General features: G+C 38.3%; 1 protein-coding gene across 3 annotated transcripts in view; it reads right to left on the minus strand.

Moving 5' to 3' along the window:
* The window catches only part of Cblb (Cbl proto-oncogene B), a 186,757-nt gene that overhangs the window by 9,583 nt on the left and 160,451 nt on the right, over window positions 1-16,723 (minus strand). For 2 of the 3 annotated variants that reach the window (XM_028867481.2, XM_037209714.1), the window contains exons 14-18: window positions 16,094-16,240; window positions 12,954-13,051; window positions 12,706-12,837; window positions 10,095-10,235; window positions 5,880-5,999 (exon numbers count right to left, since the gene is read on the minus strand). In XM_028867481.2, the coding sequence (XP_028723314.1) occupies window positions 5,880-5,999; window positions 10,095-10,235; window positions 12,706-12,837; window positions 12,954-13,051; window positions 16,094-16,240 (638 nt within the window). The remainder of the gene's footprint in view (window positions 1-5,879; window positions 6,000-10,094; window positions 10,236-12,705; window positions 12,838-12,953; window positions 13,052-16,093; window positions 16,241-16,723) is intronic. The other variant, XM_037209715.1, reaches the window with a different exon arrangement.

Genomic DNA, 16,723 nt, shown 5'->3' on the forward strand with positions numbered 1-16,723 from the left:
AATGAAATAAAAAAGCAAAAAAGCTACATATAAAATTTCTAGGAATGAACTTAACTACAGAAGTAAGAGGGCTTTACTGTGAAAGTTATGAAATAATAATTGAAGAAATGGACAAGAAAAACAAAAAGAAAAGCTCTCCATATTCATTGATTTGAAGACTACTGTTAAAATGTCCTCATTACACAAATCATTCTATAGATTCAAATCAATCTATAGACTCAAATACAATCTCCATCAAAATTCCCATGGTCCTTTTCACAGAATGGAAAAAAAAAACCCGAATATTTATATGGAAGCAAAAGGACCTTAGAGAGCCAAAGCAACCTTGAACAGAAAAAAGAAAGCCTGAGGCTTCACACACCAGACTTCATGACACATTGGCGACCCACAGCAACACAACAGACTCAAAGGCTAACAGAACTGAGATTCAGAAACAGACCTGTACATCTGCTGCCAACCGGGTCTCACAAAGACATTAAAATCACACACCGGGGAAAAGAATGCCTCAGAAATGGGGCTAGGAAATGCAAATGTCCACATGTAAAAGATTGAAATCCCACCCTTATCTCCTACCGCTTAAGAAAAATCAACTCTGAATGTATGGGAACACCCCCGTGGTGGAGCTCGAAGTCATTTCCTTTCTCACTGTTGGTAACTGCATTGTGCTCTTCAGTGTCTATGTCATACTCGTGCAATTCACAAGATCACAGCAAACAGATGAGAGTCCTTCTGCTTCACCGTTGTGAGCTGTTCAAGAATGAAGACCAAGATGCCAAGAGGGTTTTCTGATATGAAAAAGCAGCAAGAACCCACGAAGGGCTCTGCCAAGGTCAGGGAGGTGTCTGCTGCTTCCAGTACCTTCCATTCCTTTGTTGTCCCTGCTGTTCCTTAGGACTGTTCCTGTTTTATTATACTAAAGTTCCAAATGTGTTTTAGCAATCACTGCTACACAAAGGTGCGATCTTTGATTATGAACTAACTCGGTCTCAGCTTGGCCCCTGATTATGTTGGTAATCACGACATAAACTTGATTAACAGTAAAAGAATAAATGTGTGCACAGCTTACAAAAATTGTCAGAATTAACTTAAATTCTATTAGGCTGGTGCTTGTCTCTGTGGGATCCTGAGAAAATTATTAAAGCTTGCTGGTTTTCTTTATTTTATAAATTAAGCTTATTGCAGAGTTGTATGCATTTATTTATATTTATGTATTATAACTATGTTTTAAAGTATAACAGCATATATATTACATAAAGTATAACATTTTATGAACATGGACAAAAGAATTGTGTATATTATACTCATATGTGAAATGACCTATATGATCCTCATATGTAGCTTTCTAAAATATTTATCACAGTTTGTATCCTATAGTAAATGCTTAATAAATTAAATATTATATGACATGTACATATGTCATCTGGGAAACAGACCTTCAGTAGTGTAGTAAGCAAGTACAACTCTTGGAATAAGCATTAAAACTCTTTGACTAGTAATTTTTTAATGTATATCAATAATAGTTGGTAATTAGAAATAATGTGAATTCAACTAAATAAAAAGTGAATAAAATCTCAAAATATAATCTTGTTATTCAAATATAAGTTGGGTCAATTACTTTTGGAGCCCATTTACGCTGTGATGTTGAATTACTATACTATCTTAAACACTAACTAACAGACAGGATTTCACATATGGTTTTCAGTGCAATACAAATAAGTAAAAATCTTCCCATACACTGTGCTTAGAATACACAGAGAGCAGCATGACTTTTTAGATACTCATGGAAAAACACTTCAGCCCTGTGGTTTTAAAACTGAAGCCATGTGCACGAAGGTTTTCAAGTGGCATCAATTACCAGATGAACCGGTAAAGCTCAACCCCACTGAAATTTCCATCGTGGAAACAAAACTAAGTGTTAAACACAATTTACCCTGTCACTGGTGATTTCTCTATGCATTTCTAACCCTTGTGTGAATTATAACCATAATTTCCAGCTGAAATCTTCAGAAAGATTAGTAATATAACAGTCTGTTCAATAGTCCATCAATTTTCCACTAAGTTAATAATAAATAAAGGAAACAGCACTGCAGTTCATCCCCATTACAACAGTATCTCCTTATTTTCTCAGTATAGTTAGCAATTTAATCATTTCATATGAGTCATGGACAGTCTAACATTGTTTTCAAGTCCTTGAACTACTTTTTAACTGCTAATAATATGAATAACCTCCACCAAGGCTAACGCTGCAATATAAGAACAAGCATTATGGAATGCTTAAGGAATTCAAACTGCAGCATGATATATATTGTGACAAGAGAAAAGTAGCATCAAAAGTTTACAAAACTTATATGTGGTTATTAGAGACATGAGCTATGCCTGAGTGAAGTGCTCATGTAAAGATGTCAACTACTGGCAAAAAGTTGCCTCAATACAGAAGTAAGTGATTTAGAAATAAGCCAGTGAATTTTTATTTCATTTTTTTTAACTGCTTTTTTTAAATCAATCATTTGATGAAATACCAATAGTAACATTAACTTTTTAGTCTATACCGTATTTCCTTTGAGAGGAATGGATACACTTGAAGCTCCTTTTAGTTACATAGATGTACTTGTGCACACGATGCATTTAAAAGGCAAACAAGGAAGATGATTTTATTTTAATTTATATTATCCATTTTATTTGTTTGTTTTTGAGACAGGGTTTCTCCATGTAGCCCTAGCTGTTTTGGAACTCACTCTGTAGACCAGGCTGGCCTCAAAATCAGCTTCACCTGCCTCTGCTCCCAGGGTGCTGGGATTAAAGGTGTGTGCCACTGCCCACAGAATTTTTTTTTTTTTTTTTTTTTTTTCGAGACAGGGTTTTTCTGTGTAGCTTTGCGCCTTTCCTGGAACTCACTTGGTAGTCCAGGCTGGCCTCAACTCACAATGATCCACCTGGCTCTGCCTCCCGAGTGCTGGGATTAAAAAGGCGTGCGCCACCACTGCCCGGCAGAAAGAAAATTTTAAATTGATGGAACTATATTTTTGAATTCTTCAGAACTCTTCTTTTTCTAGTTTGTTGATGAGTAAGCTACTATCAAGTATTTATATAGCTCTGAAAGGTCACAGACATTCAACGTTTTAGAATTATCAACCACACCAGAATTGTTGTTACGTCAGTTAAAAGAGACTTCGATAAGAACAGGTTATTGTGGAACAGAATCCTGAAAGCACATAGCATCCAGGTCAGGTATTAAATGAGGATACCTAATCCAGAGGTGATACAGATGTGCAGGTGTGGAAAACTAGCACACTGTCTTGCTAACAAACACAAGTCAGAAACAGGGCATTGTTTCTGTGCTTTGCTAGTGTATGAAAAGTTTAGGAAGTAGGATGAAATATTTGATGCTACAACTGGCTTTGGTCCTCAGTAACCTTGTATTTCTTAGGGGAAAAACTAGTTTTTTCAGCTTAAGTGGATGTATCTGTGCTTGCTACTCCAAGCACTCTTGAGATTTCTATTGTAATGCTAACCCCATACCAAACACTTGAGTACCTGCAGGAGTGATGCTCCTGCGCCTACAATGTCTACATGTTACAGAGCCAACACCAAAGAAGCCGTGAAAACAGTGTCTTGTGATAACTCTTAAATACTCACTACTTAAATACCTTTAACACAGAGTTGGTGGTGCTGAATATATTATTTCAAGTTGGATGTGGTGCTTTTGCCAAAGGTCTATTTTAACATTATTTCAGTCTATGTTTTACTTGAAACTACAGTCTACACACAGAAGGGTCTGAAAGTTCTGAGTGGCTAGATGTGAACTGACAGACAACAGGAACCAGAATTTGAAAAGGCCGATAAGGTTATCTGTGCTTTCCCAGGTCATGCATAATGTTAACACCACTGAGGTTTTAGAGTGAATTCTGCATCTCCTGTATGGCCCCATGGAGAAGCTACACTGTTCACACTGCTCAAAGCAGCTTGATAACCTTTATTCAGAAAGTCCCAGGTACGTGACTATTATACTTAACAAATCTTCAGTGAACTGATTTGAGCATAAGACAAAAAAGTGGAAATACTGAAATCCAACAAAGTCTACAGAGTGTGGAAAAACTTCTGATGTTTGCAAAGAGGAACCGAATGTGTTGCTCATGAATCCATGTATCCAGCTTAATGGAGACATCAGTGATTGAGTGTCCCTTCCTTGTCCCCATCTATCTATATACTTCGTTGTGCTGGGCATCCTTCCAGATATCTGGGATATGGCAATACTGTCGTCTCACTGTGTGCCACTTAAATGGTTTGTTTGGGGACAGGGTTTCCCTATACAGTCCACATTGGCCTTGGCTTTACTATGTCACTTTTAGCTCAGTCTGTTTTTTTTTAATTTTATTTTATTTTACAATACTATTCAGTTCTACATAACAGCCACAGATTTCCTTGTTCTCCCCCTTCCTGCCCCCCTCCCCTTCCCCCCAGCCTACTCCCTTTCCCACCACCTCCAGATCAAGGCCACCCCCGAGGACTGAGATCGACCTGATAGACTCAGTCCAGGCAGGTCCAGTCCCCTCTTCCCAGATTGAGCCAAGCGTCCCTGCATAAGTCCCAGGTTTCAAACAGCTATCTCATGCAGCGAGCCCAGGACCTGGTACCACTGCCTAGATGCCTCCCAAACAGATCAAGCCAATCGACTGTCTCACCTATTCAGAGGGCCTGATCCAGTTGGGGGCCCCTCAGCCTTTGGTTCATAGTTCATGATTTTCCATTCATTTGGCTATTTGTCCCTGTGCTTTATCCAACTTTGGTTTCAACAATTCTCGCTCATATAAACCCTCCTCTTTCTTGCTAATTAGACTCCCAGCACTCCACCCGGGGCCTAGCCATGGATTTCTGCATCCAGATTCCTCAGTCCTTGGATGGGGTTTCTGGCACAACTATTAGGGTGTTTGGCCATCCCATCTAGCTCAGTCTGTTCTTAAACACATTGTAAGGCTCCTGCTTCAGTTCTAAGAGCTAGGGTTACAGTGCTGTGGCTCTGTTCCTTGCTCTTGCTTGTATTGTTCAGTGAGATGACATTTGTGGTGGTTGAGTAAGTTGTGAGGGTGGAACCTTCAGGGAAGGGATTAGTATTGATATAAAAAGTCCAGCACTTCACTGTGCCTGAGTAGGAAGATGGTCACCTATGGAGAATGAAGTCAATGCTCACCAGATACCAAATATGTCATACTTTTCTTGGCCTATCCAGCCTTCAGGATGTAAGAAATGAGTATTTGTTGATTAGCATCTAGCCTGTGGAGTCACTCTAGCAACCTGAGGTGACACTCTTCGCTTGAAAGTGTTAAGACACAAGCAGAAGATACAGACAAATGAGTCAAGCAAATAAATGCATGATGAAATCTGGGGGAGTGACAGGTATTAGGAAGACTCTTTGTCTACATATGAGACTCCATCTTAAAAAACCAAAACCAACCAACCACAAACAAACAAACAAACTACAAAAACAATTAATAGTAATACTGATTTGGTAGTAGTATTACTTCTAGAAAGACTTCTGTCTTGATGTGAAATGAAAAAACACAGCATGGGCAGACGCACAAAGAGATTTTCTGTATTTCTCAAATCTGATGAGACAAAACAGAAGGTAAAAGAAAGAAAATTTCCTGAAACAAAGACTGGGGACTTACTGACTATTCACACAAAATATTAAGCCTCATTTTTCTTTCCCTGAGGCAGTTTTCTGCATGTTGCTTTCATATGGATGCTTTATAAGCCAAATACAAAGGATGTTAAAAATAAGTGAATGCTTAGGTATAGTGCAATAAACTAAAGACAAGGCTATAGAGCAAGAAGTGCTATATAAAATAGGACATCATTGTTACCGTTCCCAGTCAACTCACCCGAAGATGAAGGGAGCTGGTCATAGTCCTGGGAGACTCTGTTGGATTTGACGCTGTCTCCTGGTGGTCTCCTGGCAGGAGGCAAAGGAACTTGGCCACTTGCAGGGTCAAAAAAGGGATCTTGAAAATAAAGATAATTTTTTTTTAATTAAAAGGATGATCCCTGTTCATTGGCTGAAGAAAGAATTCTGAGAAATTTTGAAGGACTGTAGATTCTCATAATGAATTGGGTAACTAATTTCCTGACCAATAGTAACCACTTTGACTATGTGGGTTTTCTAACTCATTCATTTGTTCTGGTAAGCTGCTCACTTTACTTCTGAAATTATGATTACAGATTTTGATTTAGCTTTTCAGATCACTTACTTAGCTTCCTCTTAGCTACAATTTCTGTCCCCACGTATGCTCTTTAATGAATAAAAGCTGCTGAGAAGGAAGCATGAAAAGCAAATGGCATCCACTTTGCCTATAAGTTGGATCACTTGGGCTCCATGAGCTGTATGTCAATATAAACCTGTAAGCATATCTGAAGTTTGGAATTTGTAAATGAACTAATGAATGTACAAATATCTGTAAATACAAGGTATTTTTTATTCATTGCACTATATTGCAAGTTCCAAAATATGCTAATACTCAGTTGTCAGCCTGGCTCATTGAATAGTAAATTCAATTGCCAAAAAAAACAAAACAAAACAAAAAAAAACCATTAATAAAAATAGTTTGAATATGCAGTAAAAATGTGCTTTTTAAAAGCCTTGCCATGTAAAATTGTGAAGCATAAATTGTAGATTCAAAAATTATTTCACTATACATGACAGAGTTCATTAAGTGGAACGACAGAGAGAATACGAGTCTGTGTTGGCAGAAGTCATTAGAACCACAGGCCTAACCGCTTTGAAATTAGAGGTACTTGGGTGAAAGGCCTTGGCACCTTACTCTTTCCTAAACAGAATAATAATAATAATAAAAAAACATTATCTCTGACATCTTTGGCCCACTAATAATTTATAGGCCATCACCTCCACTCTCAGGTTTTTCTCATGTTATTTTCTTCTGCAGGTATCATTTCTGAAGTTATTCCAAGTTATTTGGGGGACAGGATTTTCCTCACTTATATGGTTTATATCATATCTCCTTACTCAAATACAGCAACAGGCAAACTTCTTGGCAGTTAGCTTATTCTTATGAAATATTTTAACTACTAAAAATAAATCCATGACAACAAAGACTTTACATAATGAAAGACAGACTGTAAATATATACAGTTAGGCTATAGTTTAGTTCATTGGTTTTTCATTTGAATTTGGCAAGAATAATATATAGAATGTGATTATTTAAGAAGAATTTACATGCTTTTGAATTTGCCCATTTTTATACTAATTACTGACTAGAGAAAGGTAAGCACCATTTAAAGTTATTAGCTAATTAATATTTTATTTACTCTTCCTGGAGCAATTATCAGCAGGTTTATGGTGCCTTCACAGTATCTATACTGGTTTATTGCCTTAAAGCCAATTCACAGGCTTCCCAGACATAGCTATGTTATTTCTAGACAGTCACTAAAAGCCAATGAAGTTAAAATCTGTATACATTTCAGCATTATAAATGGAGTACAAAATACATAATCGTAGTTTTTAAATGTTTTCCATTAAACCATTTTACCTAAAAAGGGATACACTAAATTATTAGGACCACAGCAAAAACACATAGGATCTGTTCCATTGCGACACACTCTACTTTACTTCCAGCTAAGTGTTCCTGGTGATGTACAAGGTGAAGGGGTATCCCTGCTGAAAGTTATGGAATTGGAGCTACTATTTCAAAGGAAATGGCACTATGCAGAATAATTACTCCAGACAGTGTTATAATTACTAGCTGTCCTCTGATAAGGACAATGTGAAAATCAATAAAGCTTTGGCAATTAAATTCTGTAAAAATTAAGTAAGCCTAATGTCCATATTTACGATTAAAACATACAAATTGAAAATGCCTCAGCCAATGGGTAATTATACAGTCATACGTTTTTTGAGAATGTAACATACACAATGTGATCAATTTGCTAAAGAAGCAATGTAGTACTGAGTTTAATTTAAGCACAGGAAGGTCCTGCCTGACTTCCCACTCACAGCAAATCCCCAGAAGATGCTGCTGCGCTGTAGAAGGAGTAACGAGTGCTGCTCTTGCCCTGGAACTTCCCACATCTGAACATGGCGGCCTCCACATGGGAAGGGCACTGAAGATGACTTTACTATCTGACTTTAGCTCTGCGAGGGCAACCTCGCAGATGACATCAGCTCTCTGGCTAGCCCCATCATGACAAGCTTCACTAGGGTTGAGTAAATAATAGCCCCTGCCTCCTTTTCCATGGTTGTTGCCAATCACCTGATACTTCTTTGTATTTTATTTAAGCAAATGAACTTCTATGTCTCCAAGTTAAAAATACAACTTCTCTTCAACAAAGTCAACTTCATTAGACTTTAAACTTGAATTGTGATTTTGAGATTGGATAGGAACCTGAAGAGACTCTAGGTTAGAGGGACAGCAAGAGAAAGCCGTAATAAGGCTGCCAAATGCACAGTGCATCCCGTGCCCTTCACAAAGACATCCATGCAGGGTACGATCAAGACTTAAGTGCTGTCCTGGCTTTGTTGCTTAAGCGCAGGCCCTGGCACAAAGCTGCAGAAATGCCTATTTCAACCTTGCCACACAAAGGAATGCTTCCTTTCTCCCTCTTTTGTTACACAGAAAAAAAAGGCATGTATGCCAGCAGTTGCCTTGGGTTTGGGGACAGGAAATCATGGGGCTTTTGTTGAGGACTCCGGTTTTGTTAATGTTTGATTGGCTTGTTCCTAATGGATGGCTCATGCACGGTAGTGGGAATTATAATTTTGCCAAAAGAAATCTTGTGTGAAAGCCCAAGATGGGAAGCACAAAGGAGGAACTGAGCTGTATCTCTGCATGGCTTCCCTTCCTCCATCCGGCTGGAGGCACGAGGCTTCTTTGTAGAAAGGCAGCTCCTGCAATCTGAAAACTGAACTACAGAGAAGTCACTGGGTGGTAAGGCTGGCACACTGGACCTGACTCAGTGTGCAGGGCATAGAAGGCTGGCATACCGAGGCAGGCGTTTAATCTAATATTTTGAGAAAAGGCAGTATCTTTTTGTAAGGTATCTATCTTGTCTTTAAATTGGGCTATTATCTCAAGGACCTCAAATCGCAGCCCTGTGAAATAATTTAAGTACACTAATTAAGAACACGCTATGCAGCAGGAGGACCACAGTAGCAAACATTCAGAGAGAGTTGGGCCACCACCTTCCTTTAGTTGTAGAATTCTAAAAGCAGGAAGCTGAACAGTAGTCTAGTAAGGATGTCTTTCATGAAGCTTTATTCTTAGAGTGAAGAACTACTATTAGCAATGTGCCACTGCATTTCTTTAGAAAAATGATTAAACATTTTGTAAAATGTACCAAAATCTTTTCAGCTAGCTCTTGGAAATCCTGACTTTGTTGTAAAAGAAGCTGGTGCACAGAGGCCACATGAATCAGGACTTAAACCATGCAGGTAATAGGTATGCACAGGAAGCCAATCAGAAATTGCCTACAACATAGCTCTGGAGAGTTGTAGCTACATGCTTGCCTTATTTTTTATTTGGAGCAGATGACCTTAGGACACTTGACCTTAGATAGCACCCTAAGAATCCATTAGCTGCATGAAGGTAGACTCCACTGGCACCTGAAGGTATTACTGGCTTTGTATACTATGTAGACCATGCTCCCTCTGTCCTTTCTTTTCTTTTTTTTCAAAAACTCCCTACATGCATACAATGTATAACCCAGTCCCAACTCCCTCCCAGCCACCTTCAATGTTCTGCCCTACCAACAACATCTTCAGTCCAACTTTGCATCTTTTTTTTTTTTTTAATATTAAATAGCCCACTAAATTTAATTGGTGCTGCCTACATGCACATGGGTCTGGAGTCAGCCACTGGGCCATGGGCAACCATTATGATTCCTTATTGTTCTTTCCATCTCTGTGATGTTCCACCATTAAATCAATCTGCTGTCAAGCAAACCAGCCAACCACTGTTCTCACTACCCAGAAGTCTTTCTGCTAGTGTGGCAGAGACTCAGGAAACACGAACATGAATTTGGTGGCGTGATCTCAGATGTACTTTGTTTAAGAGAAAATTCTTTCTTGGATTATCACTCACTCCTACCTGAAGGAAGAAGGAAAAGGTCTTGTCCTGAGGAAGGTCGGCTACTGGAGCCTGGAGGTTTTGAATGTTCAATGAGACTATGTCTTGCAGGAGGTGGGGGAGGAGGGAGAGATGGAGGAAGGGCATCAAAAGCATCGTCACCTGCATTTAAAGAAAGGTCATTATCAATAGTAGAACTTCATTAATCAAAACACACAGAATCAAGCCAAAGCCATGGCTGACTTTTCTCCCACTACATCTAAGTAAGTTCATTTGCAATGTTTATTCAATAGTTCCCTGACTTTCATAATGGGATTGATTACTTTGTGGAAGAGTGTGGAGAGAAAATACACACATATGCACACACACACAAAACACTGAAACACCCCTATGAAAACTTTTTTTTCTGCTTTCTGAGTCTTTCTATAAAAAGTAGCATTTCCGATTATGAATCAGTTCATGGAATCACTCCCTTTGTAACCTTTGTACTATTAGTATACCAGAACTCTGAACTGAAAATTATTATCAGTAAAGCCAGTAAAACAGAAATCTCTGAGCAATAAAGAGAGTTCATGGCCTCTCATGAGAAAAATCACACCATGTCCATATAATTTAATGCCAGGGAACACTTCCAACCACCTCTCACATTTGTCCCACTGGACTGTAATTCATTTAAACCGTACCAAGCATTCAATTCACCATCAAAATACAAAGCCCATGCACAAGTGCAGGAGAATGGACTGTTTACTTGGCAGTCATCTCCAAAGAAGAACACGTCAATGGAGACCCCATTTTGAATGGCCACAAAGCTAGGGGCCTACACGTATGTATATCTAGGTTTATTGAAAGTATAAACAATATTGTAGTGTGGTCTTATGTCTATGTACTTCTTCCTGCCACATGGTGCTAGACTACTCAGAGTCTTTCTTACCTTGAACCCTTAAAAAAATAAAGTGACGAAATATAGTTTCCAAATATGTACGTCATATGCACTATCAATGAGACAAGCTATATATGAACAGCTTCATAATAAAAATTCACATGTATTTAAGCTGAATGAATTAAATATAAATACTTTAAAGTGAATTTGCCATTCATTGTGCTTGCTTTGCAAAAATATGCAGAATATTTGACCTAATCATAAATATTTTTCTAATTAAAAGTATCTGAGGAGATAGGAGAGATTTGTCACCATTCCAGGCTCTTGCTGCCACATGATCAAATTCAAACATCTTTTTTTTTTTTTGCCCCTAAATATCAGCACCATACTAGAAATTGACTGTTATGAATATCAAACATTAAGTAGCTTAGATTCTAACAAAGGGAGCTAAAACCTGTTCACAAACATTTATGACTGGTCAAAGTGTGTGATTGGTCTTATAAAGGAGAGTTTATGAGACGAGAGAAGAGAAATACAAGCGGCATCCGTGAGGTATTGACAATTAGGAACATGTGGAATACCAGAGGCTTGGAAACAGATATTCAGGAAAATCAAGAAGTGAGTGTCTTTAGCTGAGTGAACAGTATGAACTGATGCAAGGGACAAGCTAGAGCAAGGCCCAAGAAGAGAGATGGGTTGTAACTTCTATTATATTAGCTAAAGAGCAAGGTCATCACCCACCTATGGCTATCATATTGAACAACAACAACAACAAAATGACTTCACTAGACCAGATGCAAACACACAGATCCCTGAAGGACCCACAGAGAAGTCTGTTTAATAATGTAATCTAGACCATCAGGACTTGAGTAATGGATCAATAGTCAACACAGAGAAAAAGCAAACAAGGAAACAAGACTATAGATAAGAAGTTAGGAAAGTCTTTGAATTCAGGCAGATGAGGAAAAACAGAACAAAAACCCCTGACCAATAAAAGAGGCAAAAGACTTTGTGATTGGACAGTTCAAAATACTGGTTGGGGTGCATATCAAGAAATACAGAAGTTCACTCAATATTCTGGGTAGTTTAACAAACAATTCAGAAAGCTTATAAATGGATTAAACAGAACTTGTTTTTGTTTTCTAAAATGGAATATATCCTTTTTTAATAATTTAGTTAACTTAAGAGGGCCTGCCCATTTCATGTTGAAGTAAAGTGTAGCTCATGCTTACTAAGAGTTAGTACACTTGGAGGAGACCTGCCTTACCACTCCAGATCATCACTTGAATGTCACTGAGACCCAGGCCAGGAGAGTGAGCAACACTCTCGGGTCTTAACACTGAATCTTGTCTAGAAGAGACAACCTGCTGAAATCCTCACTGATAGTTCTTTTAGGTTATCATTTTGTTTTAGTTTTGAAAGGATGATATAGTTGAAATACAGCTTCAAACAAACTAGCTTAAGTGTTTTGCTCTGATTATAAAAGTAGTGCATTATTATAGAAAATTCAGACACATTAAAATACATAAAAGATGAAAACCTCTTAAAATTTCATAGTTTTTTCCTATATCATTAATTTTTCTGGTAGAGTGATTATCACATGAACGCAGGAGCCACTATCACTTGGAGGACCCTTTGCAAGATTAGGCAAATTCTCAACCCAGAGTCTGCATTATACTGGACTCTTAATTCTAATAATGCAGATACAAAGAGGAGGGCAGGGGTTGTTTAAGCTGTTTTTAAAGTTTCAACCTAATGGAGGGATGAGAAGATCATAATCAGAGGGCGTCCTGTTGAGTGAAGAACCATGCTTTGGGTTGTCCCGGGGTGGAGGCCTGGCAGGTGGTAATGGCACTGGATCAGAGGCTGAATCAAAAACATCTCCTAGAGGATAACACAAAACCTTAATGTATTTTCAGTATGAACACAGAAGGGAACTTTGCCTTTAAATTCCAACCATTAAGATGTAGATTGCAAAGGAAAATGCATTCCATACATACCCTTCACATAGATGCCTAACTCTGGGATGTTTGATTTCTTCATCTCTGAAGGCGTACCATGAGTTCCATTCAATATACAGTGACCATTATCACAAGACCTAATGTGGAGACCAGAGGGCAAGAATCATTTAAATGTCAGGGCCAGCGTGAAGTGAGGATCACAGAGGGGACTGTCATACCTACAAAGATAATAAGACTACAAAACAGAAACAATTGTCTTTTCGGAAGAAAGTACTAGTAACACTATGCAACTACCCTGCCATGGACTTTAAAATCCGATGTAAATGTCTGAAGGTAAAAGTGTCTCTCTCCCTATCTGAAACCAGAGCTACTAAAACTGCCAAGAGCTGGTGAAAACCTTAACACGTCTGTGCAACTAACATATCTCTTTGAAAGATTTCAGTTGTAGCTGACCAAAGTTCTGAAGTGATAGGAAAGTATATGCCACGCAAAACTATGTAAGTTCTAATGGCCTCAATATTTGCTGATGGCATCGAATGTGTTTGTTTATGCAACTTCAGCATTCTGTGTAATAAAATTAGACTAGGGCCTTAAAAGAGAGGAACTACTATGAAGCGGTCAACAATTTCATTTAAGTTTGGCACAGAACACTCAAAGCCGTACAGCTTCTAAACCTGTGTCACTTACTACTGTGCAGAGCAAACTATGGCTCTTGGACACCTTAGGGAAGGATGTCAGCAAAAGCTCTGGATGCACAGAAAGTGTTTAATCCAGGTAATATTAATTCACTAAAAAGGCATGATTTTGGTGTTGGCATCAATGCTGGATGAAACTGGGGCATGGGAGGATCCAGGAGGGCCAGGAAGCACAGAACACACTTGCTCTTTAGTACCTGGCTTGGTAACAGCTGGTTAATAAGGAGCCACAGAAAAGGACGCTTTAGACTTTTTTGAATTATTCCAATTTCTTAGAGCAAAGGAAAAGTGCATACATAATGGAGGAGACAGTGGATATTTCAATAGATACTACAAGAGTGATTCATCTGAAATTCATTTCTATTCTCTCTGGTGGCCACTTCTTCTTAATGGGCAAGATATGGTTCATTTAAGAATAGTTACGTATTGAATCTTCATAATGATGATGGATTTTGCTGAAACTGAATTGAATTATTCATTTACTGTTTCACTTCCCACATATTGACAATTTATTTTTCTTGATGTTCCAAAGGGAATGGGGTGAGTAGCATACAGGAAAAGGAAGTGAGTGCTATGGAGAGGAAGTACTCTGCAGATGACATGAGATGTCACTCCATCCATTGGTTTTCGAGAACAAATTAGATAAAGAATTCATTACAATTAAGTTTAGGGATTAGCAACATTTATTACTTCTCTATAACTGTAGAGAGATGGATATGATGGCTATAATTCAAATTTACTTTCAGTATCCAAGAGGCCAGTCACTGAAATCTCATTCACTATGAGGTGACAATTAAAATTTGATGAACTAAAATTGTATCCTTCTGTCTTCCAACCATGAAAAGAATGAGAATCCCAGAGAGACCAAAACATTCCTGTCCAATTTCAGCTTTTAAAAAATTACTACACTTAGTAAGAGCCAAAGAACTGGAATTTGTTAGCAATTTATACTTGATGAAAAGGTGAGACTTCCCACTATTAGCTCAGTGGGTGCTAGGTTCTCCCAATGTAACAAACATCCTCCCAGTTATTTTCTTCTCAATAACACTCAACAGGATTTTAAACAAGAAATAGCTGGCTCTTATCATGATCAGTGAAAGCGCAGACTGCAGCGCATCATTAAGCCTGGGGAGTAACTCTGCCCACCAGTATCCCTTATGAGACACAACTCTGGTTTAAAAAAAGATCTTAGCTGGGTGGTGGTGGCACATGTCTTTAGTCCCAGAACTCAGGGGGCAGACACAGGTGGATCTCTCTAAGTTTGAGGCCAGCCTGGACTATGGGTCGAGTTCCAGGATAACCAAGATTACACATACACACACACACACACACACACACACACACACACACACACACACACACACACACACACAGATCCACTTCTTTTCCAAATTTTTCCTTTTCTACCTAGTGACACACCTGGAGAAGTGTTCACCTCAAAAGAAGGAAACACTTCTCATAAAATGCTATCAGCTGACTGACCTGGCCTCAGAATGAGATAGGCCATGGGAGAAATGGCTGATGGGTTCACTGTCTCCCATCACTCAGTCATTAGGACGCTCTAGGAGTCAGGGCCACCACCAGCAGGGGTTGAGCAGAGCAGCCAAGCATAGCCCCAGGGATATTATGCAAGGGGAACCCAAGCTCAGAAAATAAGTTTTAAAGCTAAGATTAGATTGCTACATACTTGACATGTCAGGAAGATAAAAAATTATCATATAAATGCTATTATATTTTATTAATTACATTAAATTACTCACATGCAAAATCATGATTTTGCTTAAAGACAAACTGATATATCAATATATGTAAGCCATAGTTGATAGCTCTTATAAAACTCAATGTGGCTGACACTTCAAAGACCAAGAATGTCTCCATTACAGTAAGTATAACAAACAATAAAAAGAATAAGAAAAGGAAACTAGTGCTTATATTCTTGTCCCACCCAAGAGGTTAAAACAGTACTTGGTCAAAAGAGAAGTTAAGAGAAGGAACTTTAGGGCCCCTCCCCCATTGTCTTATGATTTTAGTAGAAGCACATTACATATCAAGAAGCAAAATGGATATAAATTATACTAGTCTTCACATTATGAAGAAAAATTCTAAGGAAGGTTGACCTAGCACCTTAATATTAGTTTCTAAGCACTAATTTTTCTTCATGATATATATGCTTGCAGCTGATGAAACTCATTAAAATTCCTTAGGGGAAATGCATGCATTAATCATCATTATAAGTAACATATAGCTACATTTTATTATACTGTAATTTGGCTTTTGTGTGGTGGGGTGGTGTGTGTGAAGAGAACAAAATGTTTTACCTAAAAGCAATGAAGAAAATATATAGGAAGGATAGGCTAGGAACAGGAAGTTACAGACTTTTAGCCAAACACATAAGGTTGAACTGCATACAAATCACCCCCATGCTTGACAGTCTGGTGATGTTTATGCAGATGCAGGATGGAACAAGGATGCTCATCTTCTTACCGGACAGGAGGTTTGACATTATGACAATGAGATGGCTGTGAATTCAGGGAAACAGGGTGGGATGAAGGAATCTTGTATTCATCGTCATCTTCCTCTACCGTGTCTCTTGTTTTCTCTGAGAGACAATTTGCTAATGGACCAGTACACCTACCAAGAGGAAAAACAAAATCCAATCTGGTTTAAACATCATAAATATTCAGAGTAGGGAGGTCTGATATGACATACACAAAGGAAAAAGCTACTTTGTCACTTGCATGTTTCAACTATAAATGGTTCTTACATCCAATATAAATGGAAAGGCCTTGAAACGTTGAGATAAAACACTTATACCTATGGTTTTTAAAGGGTGCAATAAGGAAAAAAAGTAAATTATAAAATAAAGAAAGTGCCTTATAAACAGGAAGTTCTTCAAAGGTTCAAATGTGTAGTCTGTGCCTAGTACCTAGAGTTTTAAAAAGCTATAAAGGAAAGAAACAACTTTCTTGGGAGCTGATGAGCCTCGCACTAGTGTTCCGCCTTCAGCAAGAACTGAGAACCAAACACGACCAGAATTAGAAGCAGATAATCCCAAAATTCGCTCAACTTTTGAATTTGAAAGGCTTTATTTTTATAATTTGCAGTATCTAATTG

The sequence above is a fragment of the Peromyscus leucopus genome, chromosome 12 (genome assembly GCF_004664715.2).
Source record: "Peromyscus leucopus breed LL Stock chromosome 12, UCI_PerLeu_2.1, whole genome shotgun sequence".
NCBI classification, from domain to species: domain Eukaryota; kingdom Metazoa; phylum Chordata; class Mammalia; order Rodentia; family Cricetidae; genus Peromyscus; species Peromyscus leucopus.